Here is a 25570-nt window from a genome sequence, read left to right on the forward strand (position 1 = left end):
CTGATTCCAAGAATGCGTTTAGGGCCCATTAGCAGGAAAGGTGCACAATGGCTTCCAGGAACTCCTATGGTAAATTGGTGGAACTTCCTGGCTAGAAATCTGCAGTGCTGCTAAACATAGATCCATGAATCTATGACGTGTGTACCATCTGCTGTCACCTGGAGGTGTCCGTGTAAGACCTTTGCAAGTGTGCCTAGTAAGACTCTGCATAGACTTCAGATTGCAAAGCGCCCAGTTACAGAGTGCTTAGCGAGGCTGCGTCAGTCTCTCTGTGAGGGTTTCATGCAGCAAACCCCCACCTGGGAAGTAACCGAGCAGTGTACAACAAGGAACACAGTAACCGTGCCCAACACTCTGGATGTCATTAAGAGGCTGGAAGGACATTGAGAGAGCGGGCGCTCCCATGGGATGCACATTAGGGAGGGAAATGAGGACCCAGTCTTGGCTAATTTGCTGGTGGACCTGCAGCTGTGCTTCTGGTGCTGCTTCATTGATGAGTTTCATACACAATATCATTTTTCTGAGCCCCTGGTCTGCATCAGTGTGCCCCCCCCCTTTCCCCCACCTTCTGACATCTGTGTAAGGCCTGTGCACTAAGAATGCCTGTCTGACAGTATTTCAGCAGTGGTCTATGCAGTGTGGTATAGGTCCAGAGGCAGGAGCTCGCACAGTCAAGCTTAAGAAATCCAGGTGGCAAACTTTTTTCTTCTTTTTTTCTATGTTTTCTTTCTTTCTCCATTGAAATGAAACTTACCAAATAAAAACAAAATATGAAAATACAAGATATGCCATTTCATTCGTACTTATTTGGCATACATACATGTGTACAATGGTGTCCCTCTTTGGCAAGACACAAAACCTGTATTGTGTGCTGGAAGTGTATAGGTCATCATTACCACTCTATTTACATTGAGGGGAAATACAGAGCAATTTGCTGGCATGGTTTGCTTATTCCTGCTCTGCGCAATACTCTGTTTAGTGTGAAACTGTCTGTGATGGGTGCGTAAACAAGCAGCATTAGTTCGGTGCTCTGTTGGACCGCCAGACCTTGCTGGTTTTGGTGATGAGTCTTTCTATAGCATAAATGATCATTCATTTGTAGAACGCTTAATAATGGGTAGTTGGCAAGTTTATATAGCCCTGTCAATTTTGGTTGCCAAGTAACAGAAGGAGACAAATGAAGGCATTTAGTAATGCCATGCAGTTTGTTTAATGGGCTAAGCCAGGATTAGACGCCCAACTTTCTGGGGCTAATCACACCAGCCGTCGGCTTTTCTGTGTTCTGTAAATTATATGTTCGCTCAGTGTTCTTTTTATTTGTATCCCTTTCATGCATCTTGGATTGTTAACTAAAACCATTTTAAGTTGGTTTGTTAGTTTTCGGTTAATGTATTTTATCAAATCCATAACCTGCTTAATAGTTTTTTAATTGTTTTTCAGTTTTTTTTCTTCTTCTTCAATATATGTATGATATGAAAAGTCATTTATAACACGTCTGTACACAAGTGTTTCTAGGTCCGACAAGACAAGGGAGGACAAAACAAACGATCTTACTAGGCCTTGTGTCATTCAGATTGTGCAAGTACAATACGCAATAGTGCAGGGGCGGGGGAGTCCCAAGGGGATGGGAGGGGGAAGTGCAATAAGGGCAGCAATGGGTAAGTGTAGGGAGGCAGGGGGCTGTAGGGTTCAAGATACAGCCTCTAAGTGTGCTGTCGGCCCAGAGGCAGTGCAGGGATACTGATAGTTGGGAGCCTGGTACCAGTGAGACTCTGAGGGTAGCCAAGCAACCAGTCAGAGCAGCATACAGGCCAGTCAACAGGGGGGAGAGAGAAAGAAAGCAGTAGAAAAAGGAAGGTCTTGAGCTGCTTCCGGAACTTCAGGTGGCCCTGTTCAAGTTTGAGAGGGGCAGGGAGGCCATTCCAGAGGGAGGCACCTGCAGAGGAGAGAGATCTACCCCTTCACTCTCAGCCTGGAGAAGTGTCTGACCCTCAGAGTTGGAGGTGGCTGAGAGAAGTGCTTGAGAAGGAAGGTGTTTAGGAAGAGAGGTTTGGATGCAGTGCGGACCCCGGGCCTAGGAAGCCTTGTGGACGATGCAGAAGGTCTTGAAACTTGACCCTTGCAGCCACCAGGAGTCGGTGGAGAGATACGGTCCCTGTGCTTGAGGCCAAGGACAAGTCTTGCAGTCCTGTTCTGGATTAGGTGCAGATGGCGGAGAGTAGAGGAAAGCAGATTGAGAAAGAGGCTATTGCAGTAGTCCAGCCTAGAGAGCACCAGGCCTCTGAAGACAGTGAGCATCTTGGGGAAAGTGAGAAAGGGAAGAGTCCCTTTGGGGAGGTGCAGCTGGTAATGGGCCTTCTTGGTAAGGTCCATGATGTGAGGAAAGCATGAGAGAATGGAGTTGAAGATGACACCAAGGTTTTTAGCCTCACATGAAGCCAAAGGAATAGGGCTCAAGGAGGGCAGTTAGAGGGAGAGGGGGAAAGCGGGAGCAGGGGTCCCAATAAGCAGGATCTCTGTCTTACTGGCATTAAGGCAGAGATCATTGGAGGTGCACCACTCCTGAATCGTGAATAGACAGTCAGGAATGTGCAAGAGAGGAGGCTGAGGGGAGCCTGAAAGAGAGCTGGGTGTCATCTGCATAACACAAAGTTAGAGAAGGTAGAGTTAAGGTGTGCCAAAGAAGCCAAGTAGACATCGAAGAGCCAGGGCGAGAGGTAGAGCCCTGGGGAACGCCACATGTGGAGAAAGAGATGGTGGAGAGAAAGGACCCAAGTTGGACCTGGGAGGTTCGGTCCAGGAGGAAGGAGGTTGACCAGGCCAGGGCCTGATCGTGATGCCCACCTTCTAACAGAGACTGTTGATCAGGATGGCATGATTGACTGTGTCAAAAGCAGAGGAAAGATCAAGGAGAATGAGGACAGATGGAAGGCTTGAATCAAGATTAGTGAGCAGATCTTTACTGGTGTTCAGGAGAGCAGTTTCTGTGCCTCTGGCTGCTCTGAAGCCAGACTGATGGTCATGGAGACAACCAACAGATTCAGTGTGGAGAGTAAGCTGGGAGATGGCCAGTTTTTCCAGGAGTTTGCTGAGGAAAGGAGTTATTAGTGATTGGGTGGTAGCTTGACAGAAAGGAAGGATCGACAGAATGCTTTTTCCAGAGGGGGTGCAGAAGGGTTCTTGAGGGGAGAGGGGAAAGTTCCAGTGGCAAAAGAGTGATTGCAGATATCAGCCAAGGCTGGAGCGAGGGTGTCAGTGTTCCTTGATGGCTATGTGGTCCTTGATGGCTTTCTCTCTGACCTATGACTTTCATAGGTCAGAAAGAAAGAGGAGAGGGAGGGTTGACCAGATGGGGCCAAGAGAAGTAGAGGGAGAGGAAAAGGAGAGGGAGGAAGGGATGTCCTCAGTTTTAGTGGTGATGTAAGAAGTGGAAGGACGGCATGGTATCAAAGAGTGAAGACATACACAAGTGATCACAGTTCAAGGGTGTTTATTGAACTTCAATTGGTTGGTTGAACACCTATCTAAATCTAAGGATGAGAGCAAGCTATGACCATCAAATAATATTAACACAGTCCTAGTCGAGTCTCTGTCAAAATAAAAGGGCCTCTACTAATAAACATAGTGCCAATCCTTCGTTTTAAATTCAAAATGGTATGGGAGTATACAAAAAGAAAAGTGTTCAAGAAATAAAATGTCAGGATAGCTGAGCAGTTGGCTTCCCTTCCGCATGTTTTCAGCACGGGGCAAGGCGGCATGTTCAAGCTCTGCACACACTCTGGCTTCTCTGCCATGAGGATACAGTTCAAAGCATAAGTATCGGGGCCTTCTGCCAAAGTTTTTCCCAATAAGTCTCTTATGTAGAGGGCCTGTTGTACCAAACCAACACCAAAGTTCCCTTCTCAGGATTTTCACTTTCACAAGTTCTCGCTTCCAGTGTTCATCATGGGTCTCCCTCATTCGGGCCCCTTTTCACCACAATATTCACACGTGGTCTCCCTCGTTTGGGCTCAGACCATGTAATCTCACTTTCTACAATGTCCTCCTGAAATCAAAAATCGAGTGAATGTGCAATCGGTTTTGCTTAAACCGTCACAGGACCACTTCGATTAATTTCACACAATGTTCTTGCCAATCTTCTATTTTGTTTCTGCTACTTCTTGGTTGGATACCTTACAGAGACCTTCAATTGAGCACCCTTGTGGTGCCAGACCCCTCTGTCACTGGTATTGTATCTTTTCCTTTTAATGTTCAAACATTTGTCAGCAATTAAGCTTTCCTCAAGTCTTTCATCACAAGAGTTTTAATCTTTGTTCTTGCACTCTTTATACAATGTTGCCACTTGCAACCTTGACTTCAACACAGACCGGTTTTACATCGGTCTCCCCAACTCACTGGCTGTGTTGATCTCTCAGACGCTGCTTTAATCTTGGAGTCAAGGACGATACCACAGCAAGTGATGTTCCTCCCTGACGCAGCAAAAACAAAGAGGTGATGGCTGGAAGGTTTAGAATGAATTTTCACCACTGGCATTGCTCTGGGCAACCCTCCAGACATTCGTTCTTCGCCTGCCAAGCAATTACAGAAGGGGAAATACCATATGCAAATCAGGCTTGGTCCCACCACAAAGGGGGCAGTCCAGCCCGAACTGGTAGGTCATATCCCTTCTGCACGAGACCACAAGCATCCCCAAACATGTTTCGGCCTTATTGGGCCTCATCAGTGAGGAGTAGCTTGGGTCTCTAAGCCCACTGGGCATGGGACCCACGTCAGGCCATACCCATCCCACTCAGGTTGACAAAGCAAAAACAAAGAGGTGATGGCTGGAAGGTTTAGAATGAATCTTAACCACTGGCATTGCTCTGGGCAACCCTCCAGACCATCGTTCTTCACCTGCCAAGCCATTACAGAAAGGAAAAGACCATATGCAAATCGGGCTGGTTCCCACCCCAAAGGGGGAGGGGAGAGGGAGTCCAGCCCGAACTGCTAGTTTCCTCCCTGACTCGATCAGCCGTGCAGGAGGGCCCCAAGTATCTACGACACACAATGCAGGATTATTCTGTTTGGTTTCCTGGCCTTACGCTTTCTAAAAGGTGAAGGGTATCTCCCTCCCTGTGTACCCTTCTTGGTTTGCTGTCTGTCTTCGCTGAGCTGCTGTCGGAAAAGTACTGTTCCTTCGTGTGCTTTGCCTCACGCAGAGTATGCTCTTGTGCATCGCCTTTTATCCATGTGGGGAAGTTTAATGGAAGTCAGGTGTGAGTGATTACCCGTAATTGCCTGTCTGTTTTCTCCCAGAGCGGACTGTCCGTGTGAAGAGTTTGTGAGGGAGAGGGGCGGGGGAGATAGAGTTTCTAAATATCCGATCGGTTAGGATTGGGTAAAGGTGACAGGGGGGATGTGGGGGGGAAATTTCTGTGTCTGGGAGAGGGAGGGTTCGATCCATCCCCTCACAGAAGCCAGATGGTCTGTGGGAGGGAACAGGAGAGATGGATACTGCAGAAGAATTGGCCAGGTGTGGGGTCTCTTCCTGGACAGGAAAGAGAGTCTATTGCCTTTGGAGCAGGCGGCCAGTCAGTTTGTCAGAGGATGCACCCGATGCTCTACACTTGTGTTTCAGGGTGGTAAGATCGGAGTCATACCAAAAGCTGCACTTGGAGGTAGGCTTCAGGTGGATGTTCATGAAGGGGGCAAGGACATCCAGAGTGTTGGAGGTAGAAAGATGCAGGTTAGAGAGGGCTGTGTCAGCCGCATGTGTAGGAGGAGTAGAGAAAGTAGTGGCAAAGGCCTCCACTGACACTCGCTTCATGGGTCGGATGACCGAGCAGGTAGGTGGCAGTGTTTGGGTAGGCTTCGCCTGGGGGGGACAGAGTTTCAGGTGAGAGGAAAGCAGAGGTGGTTAGTCCAAGAGAGGAGTGGTGAGAGGGTTCAAGAGGGGGATGTCTGATGAGATGAGAACATCCAAGGTGTGACAAGAAGAGTGTGTTGGACCAGAGGGTAGAATGGAAGAGGGAAGAGTGTTGCAGAGGTTACAGAAGATCGTGAGGAGGGATGGATTAGAGGCATCCAGATGGATGTTGAGGTCTCTGAGGAGAAGTTGAGAGGTAGAGGCAAGGAGCAAAGAGAGGTCAGCCCACTCTGAGAGGAAGAGGGTGACCTGTAGATGGTGACCACAGGCAGAGAGGAGCCAGGAGGGATAGAGAGCCTGCAGACCAGGCATTCAAATGAGGGGTAGACCTGCATAGGAATGAGAGGCAGGAACACACTGCAGAAAGATCAGAGCTACTCCACTCCTGGGATGGTTGGTTCTGGGTTTGGAGAGGATCATGTAGCCATCAGGGAGGAGTGTGTCAAAACTTGTGACAGAGCTGTCGGTGAACCATGTTTCAGTGAGAGCGAGGACATCCAGGTCAAGTTCTTCAAGGAGGTGGCAGATGTCGGAGGAGTGTTTGACAGCAGAGCGAAAGTTGAGAGTAGCGATGTGGAGCAGGTTGCCACATTTGAAAGACTTCTGTGGATGGGTACAGGCTTGAGGTACACCCTTTGGAGGTGGTAGAGCAGCCCGAGAGTGGGTAGAGGAGGTAGAAGGAGATGGCACGGTAGCCAGAGAGAATGAGGCGGGCCCTGGAGATGTGGTGGTGAAGGAGCCAGAGGGGTGCTGGAAGGAGTAGCGGGAGAAGGAAAGAAGGAAATTGATACGATGCAGGAGACGCATTTCAAAAAGGAGGAGATTGGGCTGAGGGCCCTGGACCAGGACGGTGCCATTCAGATAGACATTAATGATGGCCTTGGAGGAGTGGAAGGAGGCCAAGAGGAACTCCTACCAAGTGCCACCATTAATCAGACAGGGAAAAAAAGGAGAGAGAACCAAGACCATTTGAGAGGTCCCATAGGTCTGGAGAGGGAACGGCAGAGGATGCCGGTAAGTCTGTCTGGAGGAAGCACTAATGTAGGTATCAGCGATATGGAGGCCTCGGTTGGAGACCAGGATGTCCCTCTTGAACTTGTTCCTTCCTGACTTGGGGAGAGGAGGAGGAGGACACTGTAACCACATTGGGGGGGGGGGGTCGTCCTAGAGAGCGGAAGAGGTGCCTAAAAGGACACAAGATCCTAGTATAACACTAATTGCAAATGAGGGACATATAGAAAAGATGGATAACGCAAAGTACGGCTAACGGCTGGAAGGGGAGAGCCCTTGATCTGTTCTGAGCACATCACAAGCCTACACGCTACTGTATTCAATTACACTCCTCTGTTCATCTGTATGCCATCCCAACTTTCCTTTCATCCCATTACCGTGTTTCGTCATACTTCACATTCAGAAAAATTATTCAAAATATAACCATTCTGAGCGATCTTGTGGCGGACTGGCCACCTCATGGGTACATTCTGCTGGAGAAAAAAAAACACTAAAGTTTATTTTGCAACATGCGCTCCCTTGTTTGTCTTTATTGTGCACTACGTGTGTTCTGGGACCGCCTAACAGCAGATCACTGCCTCAAGACCCAGGAAATAAATCCCCTGCAGAAAGAAGAGAGACTGCATTGCAGAAGCAGCAGATCAAACTGCACCACCTTTGAACAGGTCGGTTCATCCCAATCAGTCTCTGTTTTGACCACATACATGGCCACTGGTTAGGAGGCTGAGTTCCTTCCTCCCTCCTTATCACTAAGAGAGGGCAACCTGATTAAATAAATAAATAGTACCAAAGATTGCAGATTTCATCTTTGGTCGGTTCCCGCGTGCCCTGCTTTTATCTATAGGGTACATCTTGTTCTTTCTGTGTAATATTTATTGCATCGTAAGGCAATCAAGCTTAGAATCCAACAGTTAGAGGACTTGTCAAATTGTGTAATCCGCGGCCTTTGCCATCCCAGGAGGATAGCTCAGCGGCAACTATCTCGCTTTGGAAGCAAGACAACACGAAGCAACACAGGTTCGATCCCTGGTCCGCGCTTAGAAACCTCTGGGTATTTAAGCGCATTATAAATATGCAACCAAGACAAAACAATTACGCAAATCAAAACAAACAATTCCTGTAACAACGCCCCGATGTCCGCGGGCTGTGTGAGTGCTATAAAAATGCACACAATTTAAAAAAAATAAAAATAAAAAAAAATAAAAGGCTTATCTGTAATTCATGAGACCTGTAACTTCCCATTTGACTGCATGTACCCCTTGGCCCCTCTTCACTGTGTAAATCCTTCCTCTTGCTGGGTGGGTCCTATGGCTGACAGTCCCCCTGTAGATGACTGTGCGGGAAGAGGATATTTAGCAGTTGGTGGTATGGTGCCTTTGGTTTCCAGTCATTCTTTTTTCTATTTACAGGGGTCCCTTTTTATGAATAGATTTAAACGTTGTAGTAAGTACAGTATGGACACAAAACCCTCTGGTGACCTTTGCACAATTCTGACTGGACCACCATGGAACCAAATAACTTGGACCCAGAAGGGGGTTTTGACACTTTCTGGACTTGGGGAAGTTGAAAACAAGTCGAGACAAGATCTTGGGGCCAAAAACATTCACATGTGTTGACCATAAGTCTGAATTGTAGATGCAATGCGCTGGACCCGCTTAGTGGAAAGTGGGTTTCTGGGCAGAGAATGGCTTTGTCTGTGGGTCATTTGCAAGTACACATTCACTCTAAGGCAACGCAGAACCTGGAAGAAGAGCTTGCTTGTCAAAGTCTGCCGGAAAAGGCAGGTAAGCGCGATGGTGGGGCTGGTTTCACCTGCTTGCTTGCCAAAGCACGTGATGTGGGAAGAAGTGCTTGGCAAACGGCAAACACTGTGGTCCTGACCAACGCCCCCCCCCCGTTCTCCCACTAGGAGCTTATGGAGGAGATTTTGATTACTTTAACAGAGTACCCCTGAAAAGTTCCCCACTCCTACGGGACCAGTGGTTCATAGCAAAGGGGGAGCACAGTGAATTGGCTCTTCCCCAGATGAGGAAGTAGAGGACACCGAATCCAGGCAAGCGTTGAGTCCAAGGAGAACTTGGGGTCGGGCGGGTACACGTATGGAGAGATGATCTCAAGGAGGTCCTAGACAGAGTACAGCTAAAGCTTGCTCTACCAGACACCTCGTGTGCATCGGGGCCTTAAATAAACAGAAATTCGGCAAAAGTTGGAGAAATCAACTGGAAGATGTTAACAGAGTGAGAACAATAGCAACGTTGAATGTCTCAGGAAACTTTACAGTTTGTAAAGAAATGTTAAAAAAGGAAGTCCAATAAGAGCGGCAGGACGAAACAGACTTAACCAATCCGTCTGGAAGCTGGACGGTGAGATCAGGCAAATGCAAGCAAAACCTCATCCTCGCAGACGAGGACAAAGCGAACCATGAAAGGATGAACTGACCGGGCTATTGGAAGACCTAATTGCGGGAACATTGTGGCTTAATCTCATATTTTGGACCTTAGTTAACAAAAATAATTAGCAAAATCAACAGTGATAAAAGGAGGAGTGCGAAAAATGTCAGGAGGAGGAGAGATTAAAAGTTTGTTCAAAGTTGAATAAATATGTCTAGGAAAGGAAGCTGAAGAGCTGATGAGGGACGGAAAGTAACGAGCCTCAGCTTGTTTAAGACTAACAGAAGAAAAGAACTGCTAGTGTTGAGCCCTCGGGAGGAAAGTCGTAACTTCAAGCAAGGAATTGGAGAACTATGTACGAGAAGAATGGCTCTGGGAGAACAAAGTTCATCCAGGGATGGTGTCAAGAGACCGTCTACTGGCTGAAAAGGAGCAATGAAGAGTCGGTGGAGTCTGAACAAGGAGCAAACGAAGATGATGGATCAGAAGAAATGGATTCAGTCTAAACAGAAGTGAGATGTTGGCTGGCCCGACAAGTGGAGAAAGAGTGCTGAAATATAGGGGAGCAAGAAAGAAAGAAGTAGAAATGAAATCCTCCTCCCGCGTTTTATTTGACTGATCTTTATCTGTGCGTTTGAAAGGCTGCTTCAGAGGCACCTGTAAAAACAATTGGAAGAAACCAGAAACTCCACGAGACCAGCACTATCAAGCCTCCTTCATCCATAGCAGTTTGAGGGGATTCGCATCCGGGGTGCATCCTGGCCAATTGGTTTGCTTGGAAGGCAGACCGTAATCACTGGTAATTTGCTGTATTCCTCAGCAATTTCCAATTGATGTATTTTTTTTTATTTTCTTTTGTTACTGACCTCCAATGTGCAATAGCAGTGCTGGTTCATGCCGTGTCTTCTTCTCTCGCCGGTTCTGCTAATGCGACTCTACCCCTTGATCGATAATGGAATAATGAGAGGGAGCTTCTTAATTTGTGAAGTCGTCCCTTTTTCAGTTTCAATGGCCACTTTTTTTTGGGGTAAGTCTAAATGAGGGAGAAACGTATTCAGCAGGCAAATAACTTTCTCTAGTTCAGAAGAAAAGCACCTGCTCGTATCCCAGGTGCTAATTGAAGGAAGGCCCTTGTGAACGTTCTACTCTGTTCTGTAGGCATCTGAGACTTTGGTAAAGGAACTGTGACACCTCTCATCCTTTTGGTGCCTGTCCTAGTCAGCTGCAAAACGTTCGTAGAATAATCTTAGAACATTCTCTTAATTACACTGCAATGATCGCCTGAACCTTGAATGGCAAAGTCCAGAAAATGGGAGCCGAAAGTAGCGGTCAAAGCCCTGACACTACTACCTCTGAAAAGGGGCTTGTGAAATGGAAGGGCGGAAGCTCTACCAGGGCTAGGGCTCATGGGAGTGGTAGTCCAAATCATCTGGCCAGCCAAAGGTTGCATATCTTTGGCCTAGAGAAATTCATTAACGGTTCTTGGGCCATCACCCTTAAATTGTTGGTCTACAGACATGCAGCTGGCATCGGTCATGGGACCAGGAAAGAACCCTTTTTCCTAGAAAAAAAAAACGGGGATAGCATTTCTTGTTTTACAAGGTTAACCTGCCTTACAGCAGACTCCCAAAATCACCACCACCAAAAGGACCATGCAGAGCAAAGCCCTGTGCGCGTGAGTGCGTGCATGCGTGTTTTATGAATGCACCTGAAAACCAACTATATCCTTGCCTAAATGGTGTGTTAGCTAAATTTGAGATAAAATATTCGAAATCAAAATAGAAAATGTTTGGAGAACAAAAGGCAACCAGTCAAAGTAGCAAAACTGATGGAGTCGGCTAATTGCTGGGGAAACTAAGTGGTATCTTTTTTTTTTTTTAATGCCCTTTTCATTTATATTAAAAGGAACAGCTTTTCAAAGGAAATGTGCCTTGGGGGTGGTGGAGGGGAAATGGTCAGGTATAGTAATGGGTACTCCCAAATTTTTTGTTGTCGGGGGTCAAGTCTGTCGACAGGGAGAATAAAGGGAAAAGAGAAAAACGTAACAGACTGACTACCCCTCTCTTTAAGGTCTGACGACACAACAGGTACAGGTGCTGGGAAGATGATCTATAAATCTACAGCAGTCGCCTTCTGGGGGAGACAGTTATTAAACAGAAACCATTGTAAATGTATAAATTAATCACTTTAATAGTTAATGCTAAAATTACATTTTGTGTAAAAAACTATATAATAATAGGCTTTTTCATATCTCACTCATACCATTCATACCAATTCTCTCATTCTGTGACATCTGGGTTCGGCAATTAACATTTCCTTCAAACATATTAGTTGTTGATATGTATGACAATTAGAAAACACATAATTGGATTTTCTATATGTCGACCTATAGAAAATCCAATTATGTATAGTTTTTTACACAAAATGTAATTTTAGCATTAACTATTAAAGTGATTCATTTATACATTTACAAAGGTTTCTGTTTAATAACTGTCTCCCCCAGAAGGCGACTGCTGTAGATTTATAGATCAGCTTCCCAGCACCTGTACCTGTTGTGTCGTCAGACCTTAAAGAGAGGGGTAGTCAGTCTGTTACGTTTTTCTCTTTTGGGGAAATGGTCAGGACATTTAAAAGGGGGCAAAGGTATAATGTTGGTTGACAAGTGGGTGGGGAAAATGAACTAGACTTTGAGGGAAGGCCAAGCCGAGTGGATGTTCTGAGGGCAGCCGAGGTAAACACTTTAAGCCTAAAGTTATCTACATCACATGCACCAAAGGAAAACATACATTCGAATTTAAAGACAATGCACAGTATACATAAACTTTTCTTGATTTCATTTTCAAATTTAGGACATGCAATGCTCTAACCAACAATTTCTGATGGCCAGAACAAGGCCAACGGGCAGTTGTAAAGTGATTTCTGACCGCTCGCGGGCATGCATGCATGAATGAGTGCCAGTCCCCAGGGTGCGGGGCCGGCGTGAGTAAAATCGGAGAGAAGGGTCATGACTACAGACCAGTAGCTTCCTTCAGGGTAGGTTCGGCCAAGACCACCTGCTTTCTCAGATGGGATAGAGCCAGTGGTGGACTGGCCTATAAGGAACTCTGGAGATTCCTCAGTAGGCCCCTGCACCTTGGGTCTCTTCTGGGAGGTGTTTCCAAGTGTTCTCATAGGAAAAGCGTTGGGCTTGCTGACAATGTATAATATGGGGCCACTTTTTAAAAATTATTTCCAGGGCCTCTTTTGGCTCCCAGTCCACCCATGGCTGGAGCACCAAGACACACAAGTTGCATCCTCTAGCTGTTTGGAATGCAGCAAATCCGGAGGCTCGACGTAGATGTGACGCACGGAAGACTAGTTAGTAGCCGGGTGTGTGTGGGAATTCCACTCGGCTCCTCTTGGGCAATAGTTGCACATCGACGGAACGTTTGACGATTGCAAAATTCCTGATTCTCAATCGTGACCAGGCAGGATTCCCGTAGAACTATCCAGGCGGAGAATAAATCTTGCGCCATTGATTGGCAGGGCGTGACCATCTTGTACAAGTCATTTCTGAGTCCGGGAAGAATCTGGAATCTGTGTCGGAACTGCCCGTCTCTAGAGCTGGGGTCTGCAGTCGGTGGCACTCCAGATCTTTTGCACAACCAAGCCCAGGAGCCTTCACAATTGACTATGCTGTCTAGGTCTGATGGGAGTTGTAGGCTGGACCATCTGGAGGATGAGGTTGCAGATCCCGACCCTAGAGTAGTCGCGGAACCTAAAATTGGGACAAATGACACCAGTCCACTGTAAGAATTCAGCTATTTGAGTCAGTGGAGGGGGGGAGGGGTTGGTGGGCTGCTCTTCATGGAGCAAAGGAAAAATGTGTGCCAAGTGTCCATCGTCCTCTTATCTGCCTCCAAATGGCCACATTCATCTGATGATGATTTGTTTTTGTAAAGCTTTTATTGACATTAATAGGAGCTCGCGACGCTGCCGAATGCTGCTTTCAATACCCCAATGACTGAAATCTTATCCCTTCATAATGCTTCAAAGGTGGACTAGAACTTGAATACTACATCCTTAGTGGGAAGATATATATATATTTTTTTAAATGTTTTAATTTTTTTTTTTGGGGTGACCCTGTAATGAGGGGTAACTTCAATGGTGTTGACCAATTAGGCTGCAGGAATTTGGGGGTCCAGAGGAAAAAGCCTAACTCCCTCACAAAACTTGCACCACTTGACAACCCCTTTCGATGCTAGGACTTCCTTGAACTGCGCATGAGAATACGGACTAAATGCCCAAAAGACAAGTTGCAAACAATTCTTGACTCCCCTTTTAAGCGGTTCATCCGTGGACGAAGTGTGATCACATGACCTAATCCCAATGGTGGATTACATCACAGCAAACTCAGAGTGCCTTTCATGTAAACTTCAGAAGATTGCTCCAGGGCTGAGTAGTGCCAAATCTACCCAGCTGGCACTCTGGCTCCTTGAGCTAAGGTGACTAAGGCCCGTACCCGGGCAGAAGATGGTGGTGGTTACAGCCAAATGATGTCTGGTGTTGACGTATCAGTTCTCTACAAGATGGGAGGAGGGTTAACGGCTCGATTTAGAGAGATACCTGGCAGTGTCCGGTTCTCACTGCACCAGTCCTGGAAATGGAAAAAAGGTACACTGGGGAAATATGTACTCCTTGAGGGGGCGGGGTGGGTGTGGGGCAAGGGGCGTTGCCTCAGGGCAAGTCGGGCAATGCAGCATCTCTGCATGGAACCCAAGCCTGGAGATTTGCGTAAAAGCAAGAGCATTGTGGGAACATTAAAATAATGCCCACAATTTTAAATGCGAGACCCGTTTGTGGTAGTGATTGAGCAAGAAACCCTTCTGAGCGAGTAATGGGCATTGACTTTGCTCTTATTAGTCACAATACTCACCCTGTCAAAGAAGGGCTTTAAACTACAAGGCGTAAATTCCAACTTTTGATGTGGGAGAAAGGAGTGCAGTGGGGTGTGGGCGATTTGATGACTCTGATGGGTACGGATTTGGAGAGATGGCCGAGGTGGATGATGGGGTCTCTAAAAGTGTGTTTGGGGTTGGCGAATGTGGTGTCGAAGAAGAGAGGATTGCGGGGCGAGATCAAAGCTTTGGGTCAGGCGTATGTGGCAGGAAAGGAAGAATGCAAGGTGTTCACGGATGGTTCGAAAGACCCTGTCTGGGAGAGTGGGTGTGGCGTATTATCTGGAAAGCACTGGGAGTATAAAGTGGGACGATTGACGAATGATGTGTCGATCTGTACGGCTGAGTTGGTGGCGATTGCATTGGCGATTGATAGGGTGTGCGAGTTGGGGTTAGAGAAAGTGGTGATGTTTTCAGATTCATTGAGTGGGTTGCAGGCGATTGTGGCAGGGGATGGCGACAGGAAGGATGCGATTTTGGACATCAGGAGGAAGATTGATCGGTGTGTGCGTGGGGGAATGGATTTGTAGTTGGCGTGGGTCCCCAGTCACAGTGGCATTTTGGGTAATGAGTTGGTGGATCTGGCGGCGGGTGAGGGTATGAGAAGGGGAGCGGTTGATGTGTGGCTGCCTTTGAGTGTGGATGAGGTGAAGGCTGTGGTGGTGAGACGGGTCATGGATGAGTGGCAGGAGAGGTGGGCGAGTGGGGTGAAGGGAAGGTGGGTGTTTGGTGTTCGTGGGAAAGTGTCGGTGAAGGTGGATGCGGGGAGTCTGGAATGGAGGAGGGGGGAGGAGGTGATTCTGAATCGATTGAGGATAGGGCATGTGGGGCTGAATGACTGTCTGTATCGAGTGAGGAAGCGTGAGACAAGGGATTGTGCGGTGCGGTGCGGTGTGTGGTGTGCCTGAGACTGAGACATTTTCTGCTTAGATGTGAGAGACATGTTGAGGAGAGAGAATTGATGAAGGTCCGGTTATCTGCGCTGGGTGTGGCTGAGCTGAGTGGGAAGGCTTTGCTGGGAGGTGACTGGGTGAGAGGCAGGAGGAGGAACAGTGTGATGTTGGATTTTGTGAGGCAGACGGGGTGGTGGCAGGAGTTGTGAGTTTATGTGAGACAAGTATTGATTGGTGGGTCTGGTGCACATCATCCTTTAGGATGGGGAAGCACCTGCGTGGGTCCGCCCACGCACCCGATAATTAAGAAGAAGCGTGGGTTGCTTGCGAGTCTGATCTCCGCTTGGGAACAGATCTGTGTATTTCCTGGCCTCTGGGGACAGAGCCAGCAAGACGCATTTTGCCGGAACTCAGCACTGTACGGCAATACAACTCCACAACCTTCTTAAACTGTCTCATATATATGAATGGACATTAGCAAGATCCACTACTTCCCAAAGCTGGGGGATCTGAATGCTGTTGGGGTGGGGGCTGAAATGAAACCAGCAGAACAACTTGCAAGACATTCTGGGACTCCTGCAAACTTCCTGTAAGAAACGTTGGCAGTACATGTACACCTATGAGTCACGCCGTGCAGTGACGAATGTTCCTGCTGCCAGGAGAATAATTCAGGTGAATCAGCCTTTTCTGAACAGTGTTGCAAGGCCAAAGCAGGCACATGATCTGCCTGTTGCTTTTAGAGAAGGGATTCGAGTTACAAGCAACTACGGCAAGCTACCAGGGCCAATCCGTACTCTGGCGTGTCGAAAACCTATAGACCAAAACAATACTACATCATAAAAATAAAACCGTTTACTTTACACAGTGCTTTAAGTGGGATTATAAATCGAGAGAGGGGGTGGCCTCTATCAAGGGGAGTGGCTTAAATTCTAGGGAGGGACGTGGGTGGGGAGATGGTGGCTAAATGCCGGGCCCGAACGATGCATAATATTTCAGGGGTGGGGGCGGTTGTGGAAAGCAACTTGTGTCATTTTGCATGGTTCATGATTGTCTTGTTTGCATTCAGTATGCAATATGTGGCTAAAAGCCAGACAGTGCTGAGGATCACACATGAACCAGCCTGAGACACTGGAGACGGCCACGCACCATCTTGTTATAGTTGTATTCTCACATGTACAGCCAGTTGCAGAAATCACCGGGTGGTTTTCAGTTCAAGAAAATTGTACTTTGTGTTTTTTGACACGTTGAATGTCACTTTATCAAGGTGATCATTGCAGATTATATTTTAACAGCAACAGATATCTACTTACTTGGAAGATCCTGTGTGGCTTTATTCGACTTTTTAAAAAATCTGCATTTCTGCTCTTAACCAGGTGCTCACCTAAAAGTAGAGTTTGCATTTGTAACAGCCTTCGACCGATTATATCAGGAGCAAGATATCGATTATGAGATAGGCGTCCAGTCATGCTGGTTAAGTCGTATTGAAAAGCATTTTTTTTGTTTTTTTACAAAAAACTACATTACGCAGTAAAACAAGATTCCGAAGCTTGCAGCTAGATTGTGTGCAGTAGCACCTGTAGTGTTCCAAGTGCTGAATGGGATAAACAAATAAATAATCGCTGGCCCAAATAAACGGATAGTCCCAAAGAATATGGCAAACACTACTTTATTTTCCTCTCAATAAAGAAGGGAAACCTGGGGAACAAACAGATTGTAACTCACACACTCTCGACTTCATTTCAGTTACACAAAGGCTTGATTCCTTGATGTACTTCAGCGTCATCCTATATGGCAACTAGTAAAAACCTATCGACGGAGGGATTGGTTAAGGGAACATAATATACCTATAATTTATTTAGGTGTTTGCCCCATATCGAGTAGGCATGCCTCTATCCACCTCCTAACTATCTAACATACAGATAATAGCAGAATAACAGCAGTGGATTGGATCCTGCAACGAAATATAGTTCGCCATTGCATAGACCCTCATGATCAGTTCGCACTCTTCAAACTTGGACATTCGGCTCATTAGCAGCAAGTAAGGAAAATGAAACCCAGGTGGGGGGAGCAACGTCGAACAACTGCCTTGCTTAGCTTATTAGCCTACCATCTCATCAATTAGGCCCTAATCCAAGGCTTTTATTTAATGCTATTTAATTCATTTATGCTGGGTGTTTTTACTCCTCTTGGCATGTGAAGACTTTGTTTCTCCGTCTTGCATGTGCTTTCTGCATCTTTGATTTGTTCAATACTTGGCACTCACACATTTTCACTCCTTTTACTTAAGCAATATGTCCTACCTACATGGCTTATCCTCTACGACTCCTTTTGTATCATGCAATTGTGCTCTTGCTGTGGCATCCTTTATCCTTAGCCAAACAAATATTCGTTGTTCTTGCACAAATTTGTATTCCAGTGTCTGTCAGCTCTGCAGCCCTGTCTCTCTCCTTCATGCTTCTCGCTTACTTTTATACAAGACCGATGTCCATTTTCTCATCATGGCTGCTTTGCCAGTGTTGTATTTTCTCCATATAGCAAGCTTCTATATGTCTTATCTACCTTGTGTTTCTGCATATATGATCTAGTGCATCTCTAATTACTTATCTAATTAGTATATATGGTTTTCCTCGTATTTACAAGTGTTTTCACTTTGTCACTTCAGTCACATCTTCATTCTTTAAGTATTCATATATCATTTCAGTGCACCCTCATCTCGTCTCTTTATGACGTCACTTTACACCTGTCAGATTTCACTTGCAGCACTTCTATGTTCAGTGGTGTCTGCAGACTTTCTAATAGCGCTTCAGTTCGAGGGTACATTCGATAAGGTTGTCTGAGTGAATAACGTCTCTCATATCTTCGATGTGGTATTGGGATGATACCTGGTGTTATGCACAGTGTCTTCTTGCTGTTCTACCAATATGATGGCGGTAAGGAAGGGCAGGCTCTATGGATGATGTGTACATCTACCTCTCTAAAATTGCATGTGGCCTGTGGCGGACAAAGTGGGGTAATATTGGCAGTGATGGGGAGACATAACGCATCAAAGTGAAACCCCTGTTTGTTCTCTGAAGTGGACTGCTTGCAGGTGTACATGCCGGCCTGTTCAGCTAACGGAGCATGACCACGAGTGGGGAAGTGTTGACTGGACACCCATCAGACCCTGATGGAGACTTGAACCTGACCAGCTCCAGCCCAGTAACCGCTCCATTACAAAGACCGAAGACCCCACTGCCCCTAATGGAGAATGTGAACATACTCTTTTTGTCCACCTGTTAAGAGGTTAGAATCTTTCCTCAAGTCCTCCACATCCAAGATGTATGTACATGACCTAGCAGCTAGGGTATCTCAGTTGATCTGTGCAATGGTGGAGATCATCTGTGCAGTGGTGGAAGAGATCTGTGCATGTGATCTGCAGGTCGAAGGTTTGAATACTGGCAAGGCAACTTGGCTATTCATCTTTCTGAGATCATTGAGTCCGTATTAATTTTGATTGGCTAATAATTGTATATAAAAACATGTTCTATTCAAAGCGATTTGGCAAAAGCGATCTATAAATAATGGATGTTCTCAGTATCCCGAGTAGAGCGAGTTGTTTGGACAAACCTCGCCATATATTCATAACCTGATGGAGAGAATGATCTATTCTTGGTAACGAAACCGAGGACCCTGAGGGGTGTGTGTTTGTTTTGTGTTATCGGAACTGGCACCAGAGCAAGTGTAATTTGCACAGTATTAACTAGGGGAAAAATTACCCTCTTACAAATATGTATTCTTTCAATGCATTTTTGCATTGTGTATGCCAACGTGTATGGCAACGTATGCCATAGTGTTAATACTGTGCCCTTTTGGCAAAAGGGACAACATTACCCTCGTGCCAACATATATCGGAACGATGTTTTAAGCCATGGCTCAATTTTTGCTCTATTGCTAATACTGTGCACAGCAGCACTGCAGCGTTTCTGTAAAGAGTCCCCAGAGTTTGGCTCAGACTTCTACAGTTGAAGTGGATAGTTTCTTAGAGGAATAGGCGTTTGAAATGTGCCCTGTGTGACTAGATATTATTTTAGCAATTTCTATAAAGGAAATGCAACCAGCAACACAATTTGGAAGGTGTGCTGATTTATAAAGACTTTGGTGAACAAGTTGCCTAGGATATGATCTGGGATGGACTGGGAGCCAAAAGAGGGCCTGGAAATAATTTTCAAAGTGGCCCCAAATTACGCATTTTCAGCAAACCCAACCCAAGAGGCCCAGGGTCCAAAGGCCTGTCGGGAAATCTCCAGAGTTCCCTATAGGCAAGTCCACCCCTGGATAAGATGATGGGAATTAATGTTCTTCTATTGTGTAGATTTTTGCTTCATACGACACCTCTCCTTTCTCTGCAGAGCAATAGACCATCTGATTCGTGAACGTAGGAGTCCAAGCTCGGCAGATAATTTGATAGTTGGTGAGGAAGGGGCTAAGTGTGAACTAGGCAAGTGAGCCAGTGACGTAATGGGGACCCACGCAGCCCTCGTGGTGTTGGATGCTTGGCTGTCCCGTGATCGCGCTTAGCCGCCTCACCCCTTACCCTGATTAAAGACAGAATGAGGGCTGGGCCTGATCCTAGTGTCCAGTGGTATGGAAAGGGGCATGTCAGACTGAGGTGCGCAGGGGAGCCGCAGCGCATGGTGTCCAAGCCTCTGGCTCCCGGCCTTGATGCATACAGTATCTGAAAGCTCTGCAGAGCTTCCTGGTTCCTCTCTCTGTGAAGGGCGGGAACCAAAGGCCTGGAGGCAGAGCATCATGGCAGACCCAATGCGCGAAACGGGTAAAGTAGGTTTGTATGTATTATTCAGGTGTTTTGGATGCGTGTATGTATGGGTGCGAGTACACGTGTCATTGTGGGAATGTTCTGGGTGTGTGTATGAGTGAATGTCAGAGGAGGTGTATTGGTCAGTGACTGATGGGTGAATGGGAATGAACATGATTGTGTGTGCTTGGAAGACCCTGAGGGGCCCACGGAGCACTGGAGCATTGTTGCCATTTCCTTAAAGTGGCATGGCATGTTTTAATAGCATTTTTGGCAAACCCAACTTGATGTGTGTTATTACATGGCTAGACTGGCATTTTGATGCAGGTAGTGTTGCCATTTCTTACTTTGGCATGACATTTTTAACTTAACACCTATGATAAAGCAATCATAAGTGTTCTTACATGTCGAGACTGTTCTACGTTGGAGCCAGTTTAGCCATTATTTTGGCATGGCATTTTTAATGTCAAAGCCAACAGGAGTATGGTCTTACGAGGGGCTACAGGTATATTTGGGTGCCAAAAGCCAGACACTGCACCCTTTTTCTATCCTAGGAAAAAGAGGTAAGGCTTTGATTAGTTTTAAAAGTGGGAAAAAACATTCCCCATAGAGGCATGACCATCTAGGACAGGGATCTGCAACTCTGCAGATGTTTTGCACTGCAACTCACATCATTCCTAGCTAGGGCTGTCAACGGTGAGGCATCATGGGAAGTGTAGTCCAAAACATCTCGAGAGCCAAAGGTTAGACTCCTGATCTCGAGCATTGTGCTTTCGTGGTCGTCCAGGCTGACCCGGAGCGTCTTGCTTCCCCTGCTCTGGAGGGAGATTGGGAGGAGTGGGCTTAGCATGGCTTGCAGGGGAGTGCCCCACATTTTGCTACTCCCTTGTAGTTCGCCATGCATCACATTTCCCCATAATTTAAGATTCACAAGTCCTGTTCTGTCTCACCACTCCTGGCTGAGGTCAAATCTTCCCAATTCATCCGTTACAAAGTTTTTATTGGCCTGGCAAGCAGTGTCCCTCGGGTCACTCAGTGTTGTATTTTCTGTCTCTGGACACATCAAACCAGCAAAAACTCAAATGCAGTTTTACACAGGAAACCTAATTCCCAGCTTGCATTGCAAATAGTCAATTGCAAAGCTCTGCTCTTTTCTCCAGGGTGCAAAGCATTACGAGGTCATGCAAATAGCAAAATATCTGTTTTAGTAAAACTCTATAGCAAAACAAGAGGTGTGATGGCTGGAAGGTTTAGAATTAACCTTAACCTCTGGCATGGCTCTGGGCAAACCCCCAGACCATCCTTCAGCCTGCCAAGCCATTACAAAGGGGAAAGACCATGTGCAAATCGGGCTTTGTCCCACCCCAAAAGGTGCAATCCAGCCCCAACTGCTTGGTTTGGGGTGGGACCAAACCTGATTTTCATATGGTCTTTCCGCTTCTGGTAATGATATGGTAAGTCATTTATAACGTGCCTGTGCACGTGTTTTTAGGCGCGACAAGACAAGAGGAGGGCACGGAGGGAAGACAAGACAAACAATCTTACTAGGCCTTGTTATTCAGATCGTGCAGGTGCGGTAGTGCAAGGAGCAGGCGAAGGGGATGGGAGAAGTGCAAGGGAGGGGGAAAGTGTGATCAGAGCAGGGCAGCGTGACTCTGGGTAAGAGCAAGGAAGCGGGGAACTGTAGAGGTTACAGTTGAAGCCCCCTAATGCGCGACCGGTCCGAAGGCAGTGCGGAGGAGGCTGGACATAGAGATCCTAGTACCCAGTGAAACTCTGAGGGTATCCATGGCACTAGACATCACAGAAGGCAGATAGGGAGGGATGTCAGCAGGGGAGGGAGAGAGAAAGCAGAGGAGAAAAGAAAATCTTGAGCTGCTTCCGGAACTTAAGGTGGTCCGGCACAAGTTTGAGATGGGCAGGGAGGCTGTTCCAAAGGGAAGTACCTGCAGAGGAATGTGATCTCCCCCCCCTCCCTCACCTCCCCCCACACTCTCTGTCTGGGGAAGCGTCTGACCCTCCGAGTTGGAGGCAGCAGAGTAAAGGGCTCGAGAAGGAAGGTATTTAGGAAGAGAGTATTGGATGTAATCCGGGCCCTGGCCCGAGAAAGCCTTGTGGACAATGCAGAGGGTCTTGAACTTGATCCTTGCAGCCCCTGGAAGCCAGTGGAAAGATTTCAGGGCTAGAGAGATACAGCCCCTAAGCTTGAGGCCAAGGATAAATAAATCTTGTGGTCCTGTTCTGGATCAGTTGCAGAGGGCGGAGAGTAGAGGAAGGCAGATTGAGAAAGAGGCTGTCCCAGTAGTCCAAACTAGGGCTCTAGGGACAATGAGCTTCTGGGGCAAAGTGAGTAAACTAAGATTACCTTTGGGGAGGTGCAGCTGTTAATGGGCCTTCTTTGAAAGGTCAGTGATGTGAGGAGAGCGTGGAGTCGTAGATGACCCCAAGGTTTTTTGCCACACAGGACAGTGAAGGAAGAGGGCCCAAGGAAGGCGGCCAGAGAGGGGAAAGCAGGACCAGAGGTCCCAATGAGAAAGATTTCAGTCTTACTGGCATTAAGGCAGAAATCGTTGGAGGTGAACCACTCCGGAATCGTGGATAGACAGTCAGGAATGTGCACGAAGAGCAGAGGAGGCTGTTGAAAAGAATAGGAGAAATGCAGGAGACCTGTCTCCGCATTTTCCTGTAGGACCCCGCATTGCACTTGCTCAGTTTTGAGACTGCATCCCCAAATGTAACACGCTATGACATGTCGCTCAGGAACGACACAAACCATCGAGCGGCACTTGATACCCTAGACACTTCCCACACCCTTCAAATAAAAAGGAGTGATTCAAGGTGCCGGAAGCAGTCCAAGCCCAAACTCAGCCAGCCGGAATTATCCTGGTCGATGATCTGAAGAAGAGCATCTTATACATCTATACGGGGGAGTTTGGTAGCCTTTCATCGATGAAAGCCGGCCCGCTGATCTCCCAGTAACTCAAATTCTTCAATAGAAGGAGGGTGGGTGCTTTATCCACGATTGTCAAAAGAAAAAGGACCTGTAGACAACTCTGTTCTAATAGACAAGCCAAGGTATCGTATGAGGACGAACCTCAAACCATCATTCGGGCGATTCACATGTAACCATGTCTAGCATTGCTAGCGTCTGTCTCTCCACGCCCAACCTGGTTGACTCGATCTTCCAATGTGGTCTGCTCTCCCAAACATAGCCACCCACAGCCCCTCAGCCTCACCCTGCTTTTAGCCCTTCACTCTCCTGGCTCCTCACTGGAACTCCCTACCCCTAATATGAAGGATATTGGGAAAGTAATTGGACTCAAGGGGGGGCCTAAAGAACCTCCCTTCTCTCCCATACAGGAACCCTAGAGGCTTGGTGTTATCACCCTCCCACCACTGTATCAACACTGCACATCTGTATAAATCTGTAATGTCTGTCTCTTTTGCTGTGTCGGTTTGCTACCTCGCCCGTCAGTCATTTTAATACACGTGTCCCTCCCTATAAAATGCTTTTGTGAGGGCTTGTAAAGCATGCATCGATGGGACTGCCCAAGCCATCAACACACTGCCGCTTCAGTGCTTCTTGTGGTGGAGCACTTTTTTTCTTTTTCAATAAACGAGAGCAAGTACAAAGCTTCTCTTTAGACTCTGTTATGTTACGTTAAAGGTTTTTATACTGTGCAATGCTGCCACCTGTGTGGTCCCTGCGTGGTCTCTGGTATACAGTCTACAGGGACTCTAGTAGGCAGTCTACAGGTAACCCGATGTTATGCTTACAGGCTAGCCTTGAATGCGTCTACAGGGAACTCGATCATATGCCTATAGCCTAGCCTTGATTGCCAACCTGTCTGGAGGTCTATTCAGAAGCGCTTGTGTCTGTCACTTGCCCCTAATTGTTTCCTGACAATTATTCTGTTGTTCTTTTTCTTCCAGGGACATCCACATCTGCCATACGGTGCACCCCCTCTGCCCTATGGGAACGTCCCTTTTGATCTCTACCATGCCACGCCCAACGGTGCTCACGTTCCTGCCGGTCCGCGATGGCCGGCATCAAACCAAGGGACCCATTTTCCACCAAACGTCATCCAACCGGGACCGCCGCCAGCATATTACGACAATCCACACCCAAACCGAGGTAAGGGTTTCAAAGCCAACAGCCAGGTGGTGATCTGCCTACGTCTCCTCATTCTCCTCCTTCCCCTTCTCCTTGAAACCCTTCTCCCAGAAACCCGTAGCCAGTGATTTCCATCTAACTAGATGATGTTCGCCAAAGAATGCACCAGTCGGCCAACCATCACCACTAGATCTCTTCCCAGTCTCCCACAAAAACTGACGCAGGAACCTGCACTGTTTACCCTCCACCACCACTCTTCTCAAATAGAACAAATCGGGTAATCCCTGTACAACCAGCCCAGTGCCACTCATCGTAAATCTGAGCAATTCCCTCTGCACATGAAATCTCACACAATCCAGCATATGAGTCAGTCTCCGGGCAACCACAACCCTCACACGCTGCTGAGGCAACTCTAAACATCATACAATTCAACCCTGCCAAGTCTGCATGACCCACCCGAAGGCAATTCAAAATGTTTCCTCCCTTCGTGCCAAATCTACACCCCCCTCAAACGCCCAAACCTGCTCCTGCCTGCACAGTCCATACAACTTCCGCCCCTTTAAACGTCTATCCCACTGATCTTGCCACATATGCTTAATCTTGCCACGTACCATCACCTGTACCTCAGCCACACCCCGCGGGATTTCTACATCCACCTCCTCCCTCAACGTGGCCCCATACGCAGCCCTATCCACTAATTCATTGCCCAAAACCCCACAATGACTGGGACCCCAAGCCAGCTCCACCACGGTACCCCGACAACACTCCTCTAACCGCTGTCTAATGAGCAGAACTATACCCCCCCCCATCACAATTCCCCTCCTTGATAGTCAACAACGCACTCATTGAATCTACAAACACCAACTGCTTTCCCATAACCCAAAGCACTGCCATATTAGCAGCCATCAACTCGGCCGTGCAGACGGACACATCATCCCACCACCTAGCCACCCAAAACTCCTCATCTGTCTGGAAATAGCAGGCCATGCCAACCCTATTCCTCCCCGGGTCCCTGGAACCATCCGTATATACCTGAGCGCCCAACTCTGCTGCCCCCCCACAGCCAATCTCTTAATCACCCCGCGATCACCACTATTCTTGACCACCACCTTTGCCAAATCCAAACAGACAATTGGATCATGTTGCATCCAAACAGGCACCACCACCCTATCCACATTTTCCATCATACACAACCCCTCCACCCCCAATGGTTTCACCAACCTGTCCGTATGGAACCCAAGAGTTCCCCCCCACCCCCTTTTCCTCTCCCAGCTCCCACTCTTATAGGCATGCAACCAATTCACCACCAGACACTTCTTCACAGGATGCCACTCACTGAGGGACTTGCATCGCAACCAATACCTAGCACTCGGCTCCTCCCTTCTCAAATCCAATGCCAACATCCCCGTCAACCCTTACACAGCCTGCCCGCGTCTTGCTTTCCTCGCTCTGGGTAACCGATCCGCGCTCACCTCCTGGCCATGACGGAACTTCATGCAACTGGAGACAGATTAAGGACAATTGT

At 47.3% G+C, this 25570-nt stretch overlaps 1 protein-coding gene across 1 annotated transcript in view; it reads left to right on the plus strand.

The window, feature by feature from the left end:
* Positions 1-25570, plus strand: part of TMPRSS13 (transmembrane serine protease 13) — a 177629-nt gene that overhangs the window by 72611 nt on the left and 79448 nt on the right. Inside the window, exon 2 of the mRNA XM_069614461.1 lies at positions 23865-24066. Coding sequence (XP_069470562.1) covers positions 23865-24066 — 202 coding nt within the window. The remainder of the gene's footprint in view (positions 1-23864; positions 24067-25570) is intronic.

Source organism: Ambystoma mexicanum, chromosome 9 (genome assembly GCF_040938575.1).
Source record: "Ambystoma mexicanum isolate Mex_15411 chromosome 9, UKY_AmexF1_1, whole genome shotgun sequence".
Classification (NCBI taxonomy): Eukaryota; Metazoa; Chordata; class Amphibia; order Caudata; family Ambystomatidae; genus Ambystoma; species Ambystoma mexicanum.